We start from the raw sequence: 20,669 nt of genomic DNA, 5'->3' as shown, positions 1-20,669 counted from the left end.
TGACCCAGCAGCCTCGAGGCTTGAGGCATATAGCATACATATCTCTACTTTTGGGTAATATGTCAAAGGCCTCTCCAATCCAAGCCTCTGTAAAGTCCAAAAAGCCATAGAACCTTGCATTGAGTTATCTAAAGTGCATGGAAAAGTTCTGCCTATGCAGCTAAAAATGGCCAGGGTATGTTTCCTGCCTTGGGAAAAACAAAATCAAGAGCAGTTAGGTGGATACATTAAAGTATTTGCAGTCATTGTTTGGTGTTAGGTTCATTTGGAACTTACCGTACTAATGTAATTCTATGGACAGCCCTTGTTATGTGAAATATTTCTACACTGATACACAAAGCATACACATGCCAGGTACAGATTAACACCTCTTGACTACATCTGGTGTATACGTTTGCAAGCTAGATAGTTTCTGCTTAGACTAATAGTGAAAATAGTGTTTATCTTGGATGAAAATAGAGCATGGGGTTTCCCCTGATGTTGTTGGCTCTACCTTTCCTAATCTGATGAGATGTATCATTCTTGCACTACTGCTAATTTTTTAATGTCCTGTTGGCTGATCCCCCACCTTTATAGAACTGAAAAGTGTGATCAGAAGATAGCTGAGCACAGTGTCTGTGCAGGGATCATTACTAAAGTGCAGCGATCAATACTAAACTGTAACCCAGGATGATCAGGAATGAGCATGTGTACATAGACTCATTGCTCTTCAGAAGAGCTCACATTCTAATGTGCCAACAACATGTTATTGTAAGTTTTGGGGCAGCCAGTTTACCTGTCGGTACATTTCTTGGATGGGCGAGAATACTGAAGGACACATGGGAAGAACATACAAACTCTATGAGGTTATTATCCTTGATGTTTCCTTGATGTTAAGGCTGTTAGCTTTCATGTTTATTTTGTGACTAATTTGCTTTAATTAAAAAAATGATAAACACTTAAAATATCAATGTAAATTATTTAACACGCTATGGAGAGTTTTTTTCTGATGTGTATATATATTTTTTGTTTTGAACTGCGAAGAATTCAAACCTTCTGACGGCTGTTTTGGTATTATTTTTTTCATTTGGCTTGAGTTTGTTTATGCTGTTGTGCATGCTGTTTATTGGGACTTTAGATTAGTCATCGCTTGCTGTTGCCTTGTTTTCTTCTCTTTGCTTGCTCTTTTTGAAGACACCTGTGGGGCGTAATGAGAAGCAGGGGGTATCATTGCTGTGTGGTTATGTGAGTACACACAATGTGTGTTATATTGTCTTTCTCTGTGAGTAATGTATGTTATTGAAATCATAATTGTATCCACTTCATTCTCATGCATGACATCTTGCTTTTGTGATTATTTTTTATGTTTCATGTACATTGTTTATTCTGTGTGAGGAAAGACGTTTTGATGCAATCATGTTATATATTTGAAGCAAACCTGTAACATCACAAATGAAAATGCAGATGGAAGGAACATAAAAAAAACAAGTGATTGTCACGAGAACTGACCATTTGCAGGCAGATCAGGAAACCAACCTGTTGTATGTATGGGGTAGAACAGCTAAGAAATAAAACATTAGCAGCAGAGTTATAAGTCTAATATTGTTTCCAGTACAGGAAGAGTTAAGAAACTCCAGTTGTTATCTATGCAAAAGAGTCATTGAGCTCCATGACTTTCAAAGTCTCAGAGAGCTTTATCTTCTGAAGCTTGTTATCTCAACTGTCAGTCACAGTATTTTCTTTTTCTCCCCAGAGGACAGGTCAATAGTTCACAAGACTGCTCTGTAAAAATATTTAGAGTGTGGAGTAGTATGTAAACTGCAAATATCAGAGAATGATGCAATATTATAAAAAACACAATATAACTGAAAATGAAAATGTAAGAATGTTTTCTTTGCTACTAATCTTCTAGTAATTATCTGTACTACACAACCAATTCATTATATCATATTTTTTTCTTCGCTTCAGTGTCTCTTTAATGCAATGGTACTAACCTTACTAGAGAGATTAGCCATTTGCCATGTTTTTCTGGCCAAGAGCTACTGAATCTTACAACATTGGATAACATGGGCACTCCTAGCCTATATACTGTTTAAACTGCAAAGGCCACAGATTCTCAGCAGCTAACAAATGTAGCATAGCCTAATATGTGGGAGGTTTGACTTTTAGATAACTCCCAGTCCCACACATTATGCAGTCCTATCTGAGACCCTGGCCACTGAAGCTTTAGTTCTGGACATGACTAGACTCCTCCAAAGAACACATGGGCCTCAACTAGACATGAAGGAAGGGGTCATTTTACGTGGAGAAGGAGATTGAAAGTGGAAGATTGAGGTTGTAAAGGGTAGCAAAACATATAAGATGGATAGCTGCCTCCAAGGGAACTGTACATAAAAGAGATGAGCTGATGTGAATGAGTGGTGGGCATAGAAAAACAGGGCTACACAAGGAACGGGTGGAAACTTTATACAGAAGGAGGGGGGTCAGAAGTGGCCTTAGGGAGGAAATGTATAAATTCAGTGTTTTTTTTTATTTAAAATAATTAGATGGGACTTGCTGCTTATGGGTAAATCAAGACCTATTTGTTATGAGTGCATCAGGGACCCTAGGTGCACATAACTTAATTTGAGGATTACTTTACTGCAAGTATGTGCAAGGACTATACCGTTTCTGCACAATTTTGTTTTATGTTTGGTATACACTATGCAATTTCTTGTCAGATAGACGGGTGAAATTGATTATTTCCGAAAGGTCTGATGTGATTTGCAATTGTTTTTCTGATCGATTTTGTATAGAAATGATCAGAAAATTGATCTGAAAAACAATCGGAAATCAAATTGGATCTGTCGGAAACAATCGATTCGACCCGTCTTTCTGATGAGAAATTGCATGATGTGTACCAGGCATTAAAAGTTTTTCCACTAGCTATCAACTGCCAATGCCCTTTATATGATTAGGGTCTGTAAGTATGCCTAATACTAGATTTCTGGGAGTTTGAAAGCGTTAGCCAGCAATCCCATCTGCTGATGCATGTGATGTTACAGGCTATTAATTAATATGGTCATCTTTGATAGTTGCCATTTCTTTGCAGAAATACATTTCAACTGATTGATATAAAATAGATGACAAGCATTAGACTTGTGTCTGGAATAATTGAAAGCATCCCTTCTGTGCATCTTGCTGTGGAGTAATAGAGATTTCATTTCAAGTTTATCACTGCCAATTCAGATTGAATATACAAATACCAGAGATGGATTAAGATGTAATGGGGCCCTAGGCAAGGTAGTAAATGCCGGCCCCTTGTGGTCCTTTGGGTAAGTTGAAGTGGAAAGAGGCCAAATAAGTTGGCAGGTGGGCCCCTTGACACCCACTAGGTCCCAAGGACCTGCCTAGGGTGCCTGGTGGATAAACCTGCACGGACTGATACAGCTGTGTAGCAGGATGATGCAGAAACAAGATAATGTTATGATCATGCACAAATTCCATGGCCAACTTTGGCAGCTGTACATAATTGTGGACAAGTACAGGTTAATAAGATGCCTACTATATAAATGTATTCAATGAATACGAAAAACATTGTCAGTAATATGGAAAAACATAGTATTCAGGCATATTTGTAATTACACTTACCATACACCCGGCCAGAGATGCAGCACTGAGTGATTTAGCATTAATAATGCAGCGCTCTAAAAAGTTACATTAGAAAAAAAGCGATTATCATGACCTTTGCGAAAATGTCAAATGCAAGCTGTGTTACTAAACTCAGTGTGGCGCGTACGCACATGCTGCCCACTTCCCACCTATTGTCCAGCAATAGCAGTCGGTTAACTAAAGCAGGAGAAGAGTGCAGAACATGGGATAGCATAAAAGATCTTGAAAACTTGGATTTGATTTTTTTCTTGTTAGGCCCCCTGCACACTGCAAATCCGTGTTCCGATTCCCATTCCAATTTGCAAATCCGATTTTTCCCTGAATGCAATCAACAGAAAAATGTAGGAAAAAAACGCAACATGCAGTAACGATTAAAAATCGGAATCGAAATCGGATGTTAAAGCCGATTAAAAATCTGAATCACATGCAGTGTGCAGGGAGCCTTAAATTGTCCTCTTTGAAATGGTCACACCTAGATCATATCAGAACATTAGGTTAATAAATGAGTGCAGTACTCACAGTGAGCTCCTTTTCATGAAAGAAAAGTTCAGACATTTGTAGATCTATTAATGATTAAGTTCTTGCTGCGAGTGTGTGCAAGGAACTGCAATAGCACAAACCATAACTCTAACAGACAAGACACAGAACATTTATTTTGCACTATTCTCCTGGTGGATCTAAAGCGCCAGAGCTGCAGCCACTCGGGTACTCAGTAGGCAGTAGCAATGTTAGGGCGTCTTACTGAATAGATGCTGGCTTACTGAACAGGAAGCCAAGATTTGAACCCTGGTCTCCTGTGTCAGAGGCAGAGCCCTTAAAGGGACCCTGAGCAGTGGGCTAAAATGAAAATCTGGACTTACCTGGAGCTTCCTTCAGCCCCCCATAGCCCACGAGGTCCCCTGGCATCTTCTTCCTCCCTGCTGTGGTCCCGCTGGCGGCTTCGGTTTAGCCACTTTGGCTAAAGTCATGCCCCCCCACCGTGTCATTACTCTGGTCGCCGTAAGGGTCCTGTACATGTGTGGTTCAGTCTTTCGAGAACTGCACATGCGCAGGACCCTTATGACGACCGGCGTGATGACGCATCAGGGAGCACAAGTGTGACTTCAGCCGACGTCGCCGGATTACTGGAGCAGCCAGCGGGACCACAGGAGGGTGAAAGAGGATGCCGGGGGACCTCGCTAGCTATGGGGGATTCAGATTTTCATTTGAGCCCACTGCTCAGGGTCTCTTTAACCAGTACACTATCCAGCCACTGTGCTAACTACTCTGCAACCCCACTAGGATATGGCCCAGAGAGAGTTGCAAACTTTTGTAACCCAATAGGTGACAAGTCCACTTCAGGATAACTCCTGTTCTCCAGTGTTGTCAAGCCTTAAGAAATTGACCCCAGTGTTGCATACAGTAAGGGTAAAGGAAACTGCACTTAGAACTTCCACGTTTTATGGGCTTTATTTAAGGCACACAGCTGTATTGTTTGGACATTTCTGCAGTGTCAAGCCAGCTTCCAGTAACACAGCAACACTAACCTATTGACTAAATAATCCTTACACTAACCGTTCACCTCCCCACCTAGCTTAACACTAATGCTGATGTGCAAGGTGTTGCATACTCCTGCTGTTTCTTGCCACTATCTGTGCTGTTCCTCCGCAGCTATTTAACGTCTTTCAGTATTTGGCTGCATCCTTCATTTCTGGCACCCAAATTATACTCTAGGTGCCGCTATAGCTGCAGTTAATATTGAGGTCTATGTGGTACTCAAAATACAAGGTGCTCAAAATACCCACTTTGTTTTACAATTGTCTCAGCATTATGAACATTATTCAGATATTTATAAAATTGAATACAGAAGGAAGTTACACAGAAATAACTTGGTTGACTTTATTCTTGGCTAGATTGGAAATGTGTAATTTGAGGCCAAGTTCTCCATTGGAGGCAGCTTACTCCTACCTAGTCTACACTGAACAGCCACTATTTATAAAGTGTGCTATTATCTACGTAACTAAAAAAAAAAGAAAGAAATATATATATATATATATATTTTATATTTTATATAACACTTTCCTCACATGGTGTATTTTTTGTATGTGGTATCTCTACATTTTTGGTGAGATATTAATGTTTCCTTATACTTCTCAGGCTCACGAAGCTGAAGAGGAGGCTAGAATGAATCCTGAGCTCGGTGATCGGCTCAAACAGCTGGACAAAGAGGTTTCTTACTACAGGGAAGAGTGTGGCAAAGCTCAGGCTGAGGTGGACAGGCTTCTGCAGATACTGAAGGAGGTTGAGAATGAAAAGAATGATAAAGACAAGCAAATAGCAGAGCTAGAAAGGTAATTTTGTCTTTAGCTTTATTTTCTCTGTGCTCTATGCTTGCTGTTTATGACCCAGGACAAAATAATTGTATAGCAACCAGCCTAGCTTACATGATTGCACTCACAGTGGATATGGGCAAAGAATAGAAAGGTAGCCACCATAATCAGCTAGAAGATGTATACTCATGGACCCTTATTCAACTTACTCTTTCCCCTAAGTTTTCCCCTTCCAAAATTATTCTGAGTACTCTCTTGCTTGCTGATGGCTTAAAAGGCATTGGGGTTGATTCACTAACTGGTATACCAAGTGCAGCGCTTGTTAAAAAATAATTAGTGGCCGCTATAGAGGCTACACTTTCTCCCTGCAGCGTAGCGTGCCTTATACTTGGTAACGCTTGTTGCTTCCTTAGCAACGCGTGCTTGTTCTAATAGCGGCTGCCTCTGTGAAGTATCTGTGAAGTATCACGACCATGATACTTCACTGTCCCCACCGCTACTATGTTAATTAACATAGTACAGGTAGGCGGCGCGGGTGTTTGCGCGACCTAGTGGACAGTGCCGTGCTATGGGGGGCGGGGGGGGCGGCTGCATAGCTAGCATAGTTGCCCCAGTATAGGGAGTTTAGTTGCCCCAGTATGGTTAGTATAGTTACCCCAGTATAGTGCCCCAGTATAGCTAGTATAGTGCCCCAGTATAGCTAGTATAGTCCCAGTATGGATAGGTAGTGCCCCAGTATAGCCAGTTAAGTGCCCAGTATAGCTAGTATAGTACCCAGATAGCTAGTATAGTGCCCAGTATAGCTACCATAGTGCCCAGTATAGGTAGGTAGTGCCCCAGTATAGTGCCCAGTATAGCTAGTATAGTTGCCCCCAGTATAGCTAGTTTAGTTGCCCCCAGTGTAGGTAGTTTCGTTGCCCCCAGTATAGCTAGTTTCGTTGCCCCCAGTATAGCTACTTTAGTTGCCCCCAGTATAGCTAGTACAGTTCCCCCCAGTATAGATGCCCAGGAGGGTGGGAAGCAACGCTAGAAGGAGGGGCAGTGGAGGCAGCGGTGGGGAGGGGGGAAATATCCCCCCCCCCCTCCCTCACCTGGGACCCCTTCTTCTGCCTCTCTCCCCCTCCGTTTTGTGGTGGCAAGTGCGGCTCGGCGGCGGGGAGGCATACGGAGAATTACTCACCACTTCTGCGTTCCAAGCGCCGGCAACGTCATGTCGTCACACATCTCCGCCTTCAATACCGCCCACTGTGCTTCCGCTAATCAGGAAGAACAGTGGGCGGCATTGAAGGCGGAGATGTGTGACGACTTGACGTTGCCGGCGCTTGGAACGCGGAAGTGGTGAGTAATTCTCCGTATGCCTCCCCGCCGCCGAGCCGCACTTGCCACCGCTAAACGGAGGGGGAGAGAGGCAGAAGGAGGACTCCCAGGTGAGGGAGGGGGGGGATATTTCCCCCCTCCCCACCGCTGCCTCCACTGCCCCTCCTTCTAGCGCTACTTCCCCCCTCCTGCACCCTAAAGTAGGTACAGGTCTGGCGAGAGGCCAGACCTGTACGGCACACCGGGCAACATGCCGCGGCACACTAGTGTGCCGCGGCACACTGGTTGGGAAACACTGCTATAAACTGTATGAAAGGAAAACAATTATGCAATAAATAAAAGTTTATTTTGGATCCCCTTCTTCCACCTCTTTGTTTATGTTACACAACTACTCATGCCTAAGAATAGGAACAAGAGTTTTGATTTTATTCAAACTTTAAGTTTAGTGTCAGTAAAAATGAGCGTTGATGCAGGTGTTATTTTCAAGATGTACACAGTGCAAGATGGAAGCCCCCATAACACAGAGGCAATAGATTCTGTAGCTTTTACTACATAAGTTAAATGGCAATGTGCTTTAACAATGTTATTTGTCAGAGATGAGAGCAAGGAAAGTTTTTGATTCAGTTTTAGACCCCAAAGTGAAATGTGTACTATTATGTAATATTATGCCATATTTTTTTGTAAACATTGTTTAAAAGAGCTTATCAAGTGTAGGGGTTGATTCACAAAACTTATCTCATGAATTATCTCACTTTACTTATTTTTTACGGAAGCTATATGGAGAGATAACTCACAAGATTAAAAAAAAAGATAATAGAAAAATGTAAGTTAAAGAGGAACTTCAGCCTAAACAAACATACTGTCATTTAGTTATATTAGTAGCAGTAGGGTATTGTACCGTGTTAGCCATCAGTAAAAGCAAGAAGTTTTAAATCAGGATGATACCATTTATTGGCTAACTAAAAATGAATAAAAACAAGCTTGCTTATTTTTATTCATTTTTAGTTAGCCAATAAATTAGCCAATAAATGGTATCATCTTGATTTAAAACTTAAATTTTATCATCCTGATTTAAAACTGATTTAAAAAAAGATTTTAAAACATTAGTTATGTTAATTAAAATAGATAGGTAATATAATCTCTTACCCAACTTGTTTTAAAAGAACAGGCAAATGTTTGATTTCATGACGGCAGCCATCTATTTGGTTGAAAGGAGGTGACAGGGAGCATGAGACACAGTTCCAACTGTCCTGTGTCCCAAGCACCTCTCCCAGTTGCTAGGCAACGTGAATAACAACATAGGAAATCCCATCATGCTTTGCACAGCATCAGGGAAAAAAAGCCCGCGCAGTTTTGTATGATAGGGCAGAGCTTAGCTTTTGTACAGCTAAAAATAAGGCTTGTGTAAGAAAAACAAAGTTCTGATGCTGTGAAACTGTTAAAGAAACACCAAGCCTTTTCAGTGCTGCTGAGTACATTTTTAGTCTGGAGGTTCACTTTAAGGCAGATAAGGTGCCTGATGCACCTCACTGTGGTAAAGTTGCCGTGCACAGGGAGCGCGTGGCGACTTTCCTTTTGCTAACATTAGAGGAGACCCACACGTTACCCCTTTAGCACTGCAGGCGTTACCGGGTTACCAGATTTTGTACAGATGGCTGGTTTTGGCATTCAGAGTGGGCTGAATCCACACTAACTTATAGTTTGCTTGGATTGGTAAATTATGTTTCTTTGCTCTTTCTATACGTCTGTCTGTTTTTCTCTCCAAATATGTATATCTCTGACAATATGTTGTCTGGTTTATTTTCTACAAAATATTGTAGCATTGCATTTCTTACTTGTTTTCCCCCAAATACTACCTCTGCTCAACTTTCACGTGGAGCTGTAGAAATTCCCTTAGCAGTGAGAAGTTCAGGTCAATGAGAAGTACAGTGCTAGACTGTCCCAGTAGGTGTAACGGGTGTGATTTTAGCACTTTAGGATATGATGTGCGAGCAGAATAAACTTGGCTAACCCCTACATTCTAATCTCCACACATAGTTGTGTCGACTTTCACAAATAGCGTGATGCCTTTTGATACTAACCTGATGCAAGAAATAATATCTCTGCTTACAAGGGACTATTAAAAGAGAAAGAATTTTTAAATACACCTTGCCTTTTTTAATCAAGGAACAAGCAAACATAAAAACTATGCATGCTAAATTAACCTCTAATTTTGCCCTGATCTAATCCTGATGCATTACCGAATTTGCTTTCCTGCAGAGTTTGAAGACTATCGATCTGGGCATTGTTTCTAACACTTCTCAAACCCCTGTAGCCTTTACACCATATACAGGCATACTGTGGCTGTTAGCAATGTCTCCTGGCCTCCCTCTGCTCTCCAAACACCCTCTGCCCTCCAAACTCCCGCACCATAGGGTTGCACCATAGTGTTTCCCCTCCGAGTTGTCGTAAATTGGAGGGAGATGCAATGTGGGGTCTGGCAACCGCCGGAGCCCCGGATTACCATTACGCGGGGCGCGCAGCATAGCATTGCTGCTTTGATGGCGTCCAGCTTCTGCGCTTGATGCAACACGTCAAAATGAACTGTTACGGAGGTTGCAAACTTTTGCCATCTAATGGTGGCCTCAAACGATACAATATGCTGAATGATTGTTTACGAAGGATTCTTCGTATGAGCGATCAGACATGATAGTTTGTGACCACAAATGGGAAAAACAAAATCTCTTAACCAATCTAATCAGATTAATGAAATTGATCCCAATTTGTGTATCGATCACGTCAATCTGATCGTATTGGTTAGGAGATTTTTGTCCCAAACTATCATTTCCGATCGTTCATGAGAAGAATCGTTCATAAATGAGCATTTGGGAAATTGTATTGTTAGTGGTGACCTTAAAAAAAATCACTCCATATTGACTAAATCTGTTCTTCAGTGCCCTGAAACTTAAGAGATCAACTCTACTGACTTTTACCTGCCTGAGTTCTTTACTGACATTTTATAAAGGATATCCCTGAAAACACATTTGTTACTTGACAGTTTATAGTGTACAGGTGCCCAGACACTTACTCGATTTCCCGCCAATAGACAGCAGATCACTGTGATGGAATCTGTTGTGAAATCGATACGCAAACGCTGACCAATCGAACGATTTCTGTCCGAAATCGATCCCTTCGATCTGGCCATGCGGAAAATTTCGCTCGATCACCAGCGATTTGGTAGTGGGTTGATAGTGGTGTTCGAATGCCCGACAACTATCACTAGCGGCAATACATTACCTGTTCTGCCAGCGCGTGTCTCCGCTTTCCCCGCGTTCCCTTCTCCGTGCCGGGCTCCGGCTGGCTTCACTTTACTTCCTGTAGGCGGACGTTTAAACAGTAGAGCGCCATCTACAGTTTAAACTTCCCTGACAGGAAGTAAAGTGAAGCTGGAGCCCTAAGCAGAAAAGAGACAGCGGATACTGGGGGACTTGCAGGTAATGTATGCTGGGGCAGCGGCAGCTCCACAGATTGTGAATCGATTTCCCAGTGAAATCGATTCAAAATCTGTTTGCAGTGTAGGCAGCCAATAGATCCCTCTGTGATCAGATTAGATCATAGAGGGATCTATCTGCTGGTCGATCTGGTGGCAGTCGACCAGTGTATGGCTGCCTTTAGTCTCTGCAAAGTGAAACTCATCAATAAGGCATCAGGCTCAATATAAATAAATCCAGATTAACATTTTTCATGGTTCTATGCAGAAGTGTATAGGAATGCCACAGATAAAGCTAAATATAAGATAAAAATTACTGCTTACACTACAGTTGTGTTAAAAATTATTCAACCCCCACTGAAATTGAGTGTTTTGGCCAGTTTGACATTGATTTTGATCATTTCAGCCATCTTGTTTACAATTAAATCAAAGAGGCACTTGTAAGTCAGACAAACATAACATAACATTTATAATGAAATAACCACAAATGTCTTTTCTGTGCTCACATCATTATCAGTTTTGATCAACCCCCAAGTGACATTCATTCTTAGTACTTAGTACAACATCCTTTTCCAAATATAACAGCTTTTAAACGTCAAGCATAGCTTGACACAAGTGTCTTGCAGCGATCTACGGGTATCATAGCCCATTCCTCATGGGCAAAAGCCTCCAGTTCAGTCACATTCTTAGGCTTACGTGCTGCAACTGCTTTCTATAAGTCCCACCAGAGGTTCTCAATCGAATTTAAGTCTGGTGACTGCGATGGCCACTCCAAAATGTTCCAGCCTTTAATCTGCAACCTTGCTCTAGTGGACTTGGAGGTATGCTTGAGATCATTGTCCTGTTAAAAGGTCTAACGTCTCCCAAGCCTCAGGTTTGTGACAGACTGCATCACATTTCATCCAATATCTCCTGGTACTGCTTTCCTGTACCTGCAGAAGAAAAACAGCCCCAAAGCATGATTGACCCCCCGCCATGCTTCACAGTAGGCAAGGTGTTCTTTTCTTCATAGGCCTTGTTCTTCCTCCTCCAAACATAGCGTTGATCCATGGGCCCAAACAGTTCAAATTTTGTTTCATCAGTCCACAGAACACTACCACAAAAGTTTTGGGATAGTGTTCTGTGGACTAATGAAACAAAATTGGAACTGTTTGGGCCCATAGATCAACGCTATGTTTGGAGGAGGAAGAACAAGGCCTATGAAGAAAAGAACACCTTGCCTACTGTGAAGCATGGCAGGGGGTCAATCATGCTTTGGGGCTGTTTTGCTTCTGCAGGTACAGGGAAGCTTCAGCGTGTGCAAGGTACCATGAATTCTCTTCAGTACCAGGAGATATTGGATGAAAATGCGATGCAGCCCGTCACAAACCTGAGGCTTGGGAGACGTTGGACCTTTCAACAGGACAATGATCCCAAGCATACCTCCAAGTCCACTAGAGCAAGGTTGCAGATAAGAGGCTGGAACCTTTTGGAGTGGCCATCGCAGTCACCAGACTTAAATCCGTTTGAGAACCTCTGGTGGGACTTAAAGAGAAACTCCAACCAAGAATTGAACTTTATCCAAATCAGTAGCTGATACCCCCTTTTACATGAGAAATAGAATGATTTTCACAAACAGACCATCAGGGGGCGCTGTGTGACTAATTTTGTGCTGAAACCCCTCCCACAAGAGGCTCTGAATACCGCGGTACTCTGGGCAAACTGCCACAATGTAACAATGTTCACAGACAGGAAATGGCTGTTTAAAGCTGTCTGTAACAGCCAGAGCAGCTAGAAACAGCTACATAACTTGCCCACAGTAACAATGTCACCATGTAATACATGTCAGAATGTGAATCTGGGAGAGGAAAGATTTTACAATGAGCAAACACTGACTAAATCATTTATACATAATTATTGTAAAAATGAAGCACTTTTTTTATTAAATTATTTTCACTGGAGTTCCTCTTTAAAGAAAGCAGTTGCAGCGCGTAAGCCTAAGAATGTGACTGAACTTGAGGTTTTTGCCCATGAGGAATGGGCTATGATAACTGTAGATCACTGCAAGACACTTGTGTCAAGCTGTGCTTGACGTTTAAAAGCTGTTATAACTGGAAAAGGATGTTGTGCTAAGTACTAAGAATAAATGTCGCTTGGGGGTTGAATAAAACTGATAATGATGTTAGCACAGAAAAGACATTTGTGGTTATTTCATTATAAATGTTATGTTATATGTGCCTGACTTACAAGTGCCTCCTTGATTAAATTGTACACAAGATGGCTGAAATTATAAAAATCAATGTCAAAACACTCAATTGCAGTGGGGGTTGAATAATTTTGAACACAACTGTATATCCAACCTTTTTTTTGCAAAGGAAAAGGAGGTGCCCAAAAATATATAAAATAACGACAAATTGTTTAAAAGAGGCTTACTTCAATAATGTAGAAAAGCAATAAGGACAACAACTATTTACTGAGCACAAATGACGCGTTTTGCAAGAATAAATCTTGCTTTATCAGGTCAATACAGAGCCAGTGGTGGCAGGGAAAGGAGTTAGAAGCGTCTCACAGGACAAAAATTATATTTCTATTCTTCAAACAAGGAAGTGGAAAGAAACAACTTCTCTATGACAAACACTTGGTAAAAACAGAAAACTTTTCAGAAAGACAGCAGGAATGCACAGGACTTTTCCAAGGTGTCAGATCTCTTGCAGACAGACATAAATGGTAGATAACAGCTACGGAACAAAATAACAGTGGGAACATACTGTTGGAAACATATCTGTTACTTCAGATTTCAAGATGTTGGTAGTGTCACACTTCTTTGAAGTATATTTTAAAGGGAACCTGAAGTGAGAGGTATATGGAGGCTGGCATATTTATTTCCTGTTAAACAACACCAGTTGCCTGGAAGTCCTTTGGTTGCATTAGTGTCTGAATCACATACCTAAAACAAGCAGGAGGCTAATTTTGTCAGAATTTTGTCAGAAATACCTGATCTGCATGTTTGTTTAAAGTCTATTGCTTAATGTATTAGAGGCAGAGAACCAACAGGGCAACCAGGCAACTAGTGAATCAAATAAGGTAGAGGGCGATGTATATAAGATTTCTTACCCTGCTACTACCTTGTATAAGATGGGTAGATTCCCCTCCTCCCACCAAGAAAAAACAAAAGTATATATATATATATATATATATATATATATATATATATATATATATATACCAGGCAACTAGTATAGTTTAACCACTTGAGGACCACAGTCTTTTCGCCCCTTAAAGTGAACCTTAAGTGTCCCAAAAAAAATGAGTTTTACTCACCTGGGGCTTACCTCAGCCCCCTGCAGCTGATCGGTGCCCACGACGAGTCGCTCTGATGCTCCGGGTCCCGCTGGCGGCCACTTCCGGTTTCGCCGTCAGGACCCGTCAGGCTGGGGAACGCGGCTGATACTACGCGTTCCCAGCCAAAATAGCACCCCTATGCGGCCATATGTCCGCATAGGCACCCGTATGCGGACATATGGCCGCATAGGGGTGCTATTTTGGCTGGGAACGCGTAGTATCAGCCGCGTTCCCCAGCCTGACGGGTCCTGACGGCGAAACCGGAAGTGGCCGCCAGCGGGACCCGGAGCATCAGAGCGACTCGTCGTGGGCACCGATCAGCTGCAGGGGGCTGAGGTAAGCCCCAGGTGAGTAAAACTCATTTTTTTTGGGACACTTAAGGTTCACTTTAAGGACCAGAGCCTTTTTCTCCATTCAGACCACTGCAGCTTTCACGGTTTATTGCTCGCTCATACAACCTACCACCTAAATGAATTTTACCTCCTTTTCTTGTCACTAATAAAGCTTTCTTTTGGTGCTATTTGATTGCTGCTGCGAGTTTTACTTTTTATTATATTCATCAAAAAAGACATGAATTTTGTCAAAAAAATTACTTTTTTACCTTTCTGTGCTGACATTTTTCAAATAAAGTAAAATTTCCTATACATTTGAGCGCGAAAGTTATTCTGCTACATGTCTTTGATAAAAAAAAAAACCATTCAGTGTATATTTATTGGTTTGGGTAAAAGTTATAGCGTTTACAAACTATGGTGCCAAAAGTGAATTTTCCCATTTTCAAGCATCTCTGACTTTTCTGCGCACCTGTAAGGTTTCATGAGGGGCTAAAATTCCAGGATAGTACAAATACCCCCCAAATGACCCCATTTTGGAAAGAAGACATCCCAAAGTATTCAGTGAGAGGCATGGTGAGTTCATAGAAGATTTTATTTTTTGTCACAAGTTAGCGGAAAATGACACTTTGTGACAAAAAAAAAAAAAAAGTTTCCATTTCTTCTAACTTGCGACAAAAAAAATGAAATCTTCCATGAAATCACTATGCTCCTCTCTGAATACCTTGAAGTGTCTACTTTCCAAAATGGGGTAATTTGTGGGGTGTGTTCACTGTCCTGGCATTTTGGGGGGTGCCTAATTGTAAGCACCCCTGTAAAGCCTAAAGATGCTCATTGGACTTTGGGCCCCTTAGCGCAGTTAGGCTGCAAAAAAGTGCCACACATGTGGTATTGCCGTACTCAGGAGAAGTAGTATAATGTGTTTTGGGGTGTATTTTTACACATACCCATGCTGGGTGGGAGAAATATCTCCGTAAATGACAATTTTTTAATTTTTTTTACACACAATTGTCTATTTATAGAGATATTTCTCCCACTCAGCATAGGTATGTGGAAAAATATACCCCAAAACACATTATACTACTTCTCCTGAGTACGGCGATACCACATGTGTGGCACTTTTTTGCACCCTAACTGCGCTAAGGGGCCCAAAGTCCAATGAGTACCTTTAGGATTTCACAGGTCATTTTGAGAAATTTGGTTTCCAGACTACTCCTCACGGTTTAGGGCCCCTAAAATGCCAGGACAGTATAGGAACCCCACAAATACCCCATTTTAGAAAGAAGACACCCCAAGGTATTCCGTTAGGAGTATGGTGAGTTCATAGAAGATTTTTTTTTTTTTGTCACAAGTTAGCGGAAATTGATTTTAATTGTTTTTTTTTTCACAAAGTGTCATTTTCCGCTAACTTGTGACAAAAAATAAAATCTTCTATGAACTCACCGTACTACTAACGGAATACCTTGGGGTGTCTTCTTTCTAAAATGGGATCATTTGTGGGGTTCCTATACTGCCCTGGCATTTTACGGGCCCAAAACCGTGAGGAGTAGTCTTGAAACCAAATGTCGCAAAATGACCTGTGAAATCCTAAAGGTACTCATTGGACTTTGGGCCCCTTAGCGCAGTTAGGGTGCAAAAAAGTGCCACACATGTGGTATCGCCGTACTCAGGAGAAGTAGTATAATGTGTTTTGGGGTGTATTTTTACACATACAGATGCTGGGTGGGAGAAATATCTCTGTAAATGACAATTATTTGATTTTTTTTACACACAATTGTCCATTTACAGAGAGATTTCTCTCACCCAGCATGGGTATGTATAAAAATACACCCCAAAACACATTATACTACTTCTTCTGAGTACGGCGATACCACATGTGTGACACTTTTTTGCAGCCTAGGTGCGCTAAGGGGCCCAACGTCCTATTCACAGGTCATTTTGAGGCATTTGTTTTCTAGACTACTCCTCACGGTTTAGGGCCCCTAAAATGCAAGGGCAGTATAGGAACCCCACAAGTGACCCCATTTTAGAAAGAAGACACCCCAAGGTATTCTGTTAGGAGTATGGTGAGTTCATAGAAGATTTTTTTTTTGTCACAAGTTGGCGGAAAATGACACTTTGTGAAAAAAAAAACAATACATATCAATTTCCGCTAACTTGTGACAAAAATAAAATCTTCTATGAACTCATCATACACCTAACAGAATACCTTGGGGTGTCTTCTTTCTAAAATGGGGTCACTTGTGGGGTTCCTATACTGCCCTGGCATTTTAGGGGCCCTAAACCGTGAGGAGTAGTCTTGAACCCAATTGTCTCAAAATGACCTGTGAAATCCTAAAGGTACTCATTGGACTTTGAGCCCCTTAGCACAGTTAGGCTGCAAAAAAGTGTCACACATGTGGTATCGCCGTAATCAGAAGTAGTAGTATAATGTGTTTTGTGGTGTATTTTTACATATAACCATGCTGGGTGGGAGAAATATCTCTGTAAATGACACATTTTTGATTTTTTTTTACACACAATTGTCCATTTACAGAGAGATTTCTCCCACCCAGCATGGGTATGTGTAAAAATACACCACAAAACACATTATACTACTTCTCCTGAGTATGGCGATACCACATGTGTGACACTTTTTTGCAGCCTAGGTGCGCTAAGGGGCCCAACGTCCTATTCACAGGTCATTTTGAGGCATTTGTTTTCTAGACTACTCCTCACGGTTTAGGGCGCCTAAAATGCCAGGGCAGTATAGGAACCCCACAAGTGACCCCATTTTAGAAAGAAGACACCCCAAGGTATTCCGTTAGGGGTATGGTGAGTTCATAGAAGATTTTATTTTTTGTCACAAGTTAGTGAAAAATGACACTTTGTGAAAAAAACTAAAAATCCAATTTCCGCTAACTTTTGACAAAAAATAAAATCTTCTATGAACTCATCATACACCTAACTGAATACCTTGGGGTGTCTTCTTTCTAAAATGGGGTCACTTGTGGGGTTCCTATACTGCCCTGGCATTTTAGGGGCCCAAAACTGTGAGTAGTCTGGAAACCAAATTTCTCAAAATGATTGTTCAGGGGTATAAGCATCTGCAAATTTTGATGACAGGTGGTCTATGAGGGGGCAAATTTTGTGGAACCGGTCATAAGCAGGGTGGCCTCTTAGATGACAGGATGTATTGGGCCTGATCTGATGGATAGCAGTTCTAGGGGGTGACAGGAGGTGATTGATGGGTGTCTCAGGGGGCGGTTAGAGGGGAAAATAGATGCAATCAATGCACTGGGGAGGTGATCGGAAGGGGGTCTGAGGGGGATCTGAGGGTTTGGCCGAGTGATCAGGAGCCCACACGGGGCAAATTAGGGCCTGATCTGAGGAAATCAGGTGATTGATGGGTGTCTCAAGGTGTGATTAGAGGGGGGAAATAGATGCAAGCAATGCACTGGCGAGGTGATCAGGGCTGGGCTCTGAGGGCGTTCTGAGGTGTGGGCGGGTGATTGGGTGCCCGCAAGGGGCAGATTAGGGTCTAATCTGATGGGTAACAGTGACAGGTGGTGATAGGGGGTGATTGATGGGTAATTAGTGGGTGTTTAGAGGAGAGAAGAGATGTAAACACTGCACTTGGGAGGTGATCTGATGTCGGACCTGCGGGCGATCTATTGGTGTGGGTGGGTGATCAGATTGCCCGCAAGGGGCAGGTTAGAGGCTGATTGATGGGTGGCAGTGACAGGGGGTGATTGACGGGTGATTGACAGGTGATTGACAGGTGATCAGGGGGGATAGATGCATACAGTACGCAGGGGGGGGGGGGGGTCTGGGGAGAATCTGAGGGGTGGGGGGGTGATCAGGAGGGGGCAGTGGGCAGGGGGGGGATAAAAAAAAATAGCGTTGACAGATAGTGACAGGGAGTGATTGATGGGTGATTAGGGGGGTGACTGGGTGCAAACAGTGGTCTGGGGGGTGGGCAGGGGGGGTCTGAGGGGTGCTGTGGGCGATCAGGGGGCAGGGGGGGGAAATCAGACCACTGCAGCTTTCACGGTTTATTGCTCGCTCATACAACCTACCACCTAAATGAATTTTACCTCCTTTTCTTGTCACTAATAAAGCTTTCTTTTGGTGCTATTTGATTGCTGCTGCGAGTTTTACTTTTTATTATATTCATCAAAAAAGACATGAATTTTGTCAAAAAAATTACTTTTTTACCTTTCTGTGCTGACATTTTTCAAATAAAGTAAAATTTCCTATACATTTGAGCGCGAAAGTTATTCTGCTACATGTCTTTGATAAAAAAAAAAACCATTCAGTGTATATTTATTGGTTTGGGTAAAAGTTATAGCGTTTACAAACTATGGTGCCAAAAGTGAATTTTCCCATTTTCAAGCATCTCTGACTTTTCTGCGCACCTGTAAGGTTTCATGAGGGGCTAAAATTCCAGGATAGTACAAATACCCCCCAAATGACCCCATTTTGGAAAGAAGACATCCCAAAGTATTCAGTGAGAGGCATGGTGAGTTCATAGAAGATGAACGGGTTTGACGGGTGATTGACAGGTGATTGACAGGTGATCAGGGGGGATTGATGCATACAGTACGCAGGGGGGGGGGGGTCTGGGGAGAATCTGAGGGGTGGGGGGGTGATCAGGAGGGGGCAGTGGGCAGGGGGGGGATAAAAAAAAATAGCGTTGACAGATAGTGACAGGGAGTGATTGATGGGTGATTAGGGGGGTGACTGGGTGCAAACAGTGGTCTGGGGGGTGGGCAGGGGGGGTCTGAGGGGTGCTGTGGGCGATCAGGGGGCAGGGGGGGGAAATCAGTGTGCTTGGGTGCAGACTAGGGTGGGTGCAGCCTGCCCTGGTGGTCCCTCGGACACTGGGACCACCAGGGCAGGAGGCAGCCAGTATAATAGGCTTTGTATACATTACAAAGCCTATTATACAATGTTTCAGCAGCGATCCGGGTGCTAGTAACCCGCCGGCGCTTCCGAACGGCCGGCGGGTTACAGCGAATGGTGGGCGGAGCCAGTCCCCGGCGGCTGATCGCGTCACGAATGACGCGATTGCCGCATAGCCACTCCCGCAGCCGCCCCCGCCGATGGGCGTATTGCGGTCGTTTGGGCCCGGACTTTGCCGCCGCCCATCGGCTGGGGGCGGTCGGGAAGTGGTTAAGGCTGCTTCCACACAGGGACGTTACAGGCGCACGTTAGTGCGCCTGTAATGCTCCCCCAATGCACAGCAATGTAACACAAGTGGGCTGTTCACACAGCCCACGTTGCGTTACATGTAACGCTGCACGTTGTCGGGAAAGTGCAGCATGCTACGGCGTTAGAGCGGCTATAGCCTCGTTAGACTGTTTGCACATGCGCAGTGGGGGGAGGAGAGGAGGCGGGGAGAGCCAGCTACAGTAGCCGCGCACATGGCTACTTAATTTTCACTGCACTGGCGGCCGCTGATTGGCCGGCGGGATCACGTGATGCGGAGTGTCTCGCTCCGCATCACGTGGTCCCGCCGGCCAATCAGCGCCACTCTGAGAGACTTTATAGGGATAGAGCCGCCTAACGCAGCTCACTCTACCGTCCTCTCTTGCAGCACCATATGATTCGTTAGGTGCACGTTATGCGACCTTAACGTGGCACCTAATGCAACGTCTTGGTCTGCAAGTAGCCTAAAGGGAAATATGTATGACAGCCTCCATATCCCTCTCACTTCAGGTTCCCTTTAAAATCTTAATGAGCAATAATGCCCAGGACACACCATCCAATTTCCCCTTGTTATTGATGGATCAATTCAATAATGATGCATCATGATCTACTGACTGAGAATTGGATCAATTTTGTGCAGTAATGATCCAAAAATAATGCCGCTCTGGATCTGGAGTACAGAATAAAAGAATAAAAAATATCCATTCAACCCAATCTGATGGGAAGCTACATGGTGTGTAGTAGGCATAAGGCAACTCTACTTCCCTAGTAGCAATTATCCTGACTACTCTGCACGAATAGGGGAAGAAAATTAATCAAGAATTACAGGCATTTTTCTGCAACAGGTTAAACGTTATTTTTATAGAAGTTTAAAGGTGGACACACACCATACATTTTTTTAAATATCTGTTCAATTCAAGAATAGCAATTAATTTTTCTGACTGGTTGTATCAATTCAAAAATCTGACCAATGTACCACACACCTATGTTCAATTTTTTTCCAATCATGAATAAAATTATTGTAAGCTCAGAAAAAATGAATTGGAACTGTACATGAAATAATTGACAATCCGTCATACACCATACAATTCTTGATAGTTTGTC

The 20,669-nt window shown here is 42.7% G+C and overlaps 1 protein-coding gene across 25 annotated transcripts in view; it reads left to right on the top strand.

Moving 5' to 3' along the window:
• Positions 1 to 20,669, top strand: part of ERC2 (ELKS/RAB6-interacting/CAST family member 2) — a 1,931,514-nt gene that overhangs the window by 754,019 nt on the left and 1,156,826 nt on the right. For 19 of the 25 annotated variants that reach the window (XM_068253678.1, XM_068253677.1, XM_068253685.1 and 16 more), the window contains 2 exons: positions 1,174 to 1,224; positions 5,767 to 5,960. In XM_068253678.1, coding sequence (XP_068109779.1) covers positions 1,174 to 1,224; positions 5,767 to 5,960 — 245 coding nt within the window. The remainder of the gene's footprint in view (positions 1 to 1,173; positions 1,225 to 5,766; positions 5,961 to 20,669) is intronic. The other 6 variants (XM_068253691.1, XM_068253689.1, XM_068253697.1 and 3 more) reach the window with 1 other exon arrangement.

The sequence above is a fragment of the Hyperolius riggenbachi genome, chromosome 9 (genome assembly GCF_040937935.1).
Source record: "Hyperolius riggenbachi isolate aHypRig1 chromosome 9, aHypRig1.pri, whole genome shotgun sequence".
Taxonomy (NCBI): Eukaryota; Metazoa; Chordata; class Amphibia; order Anura; family Hyperoliidae; genus Hyperolius; species Hyperolius riggenbachi.
The sequence above is the reverse complement of the archived record's forward strand: the minus strand, read 5'-3'. Positions and strand labels throughout refer to the sequence as shown.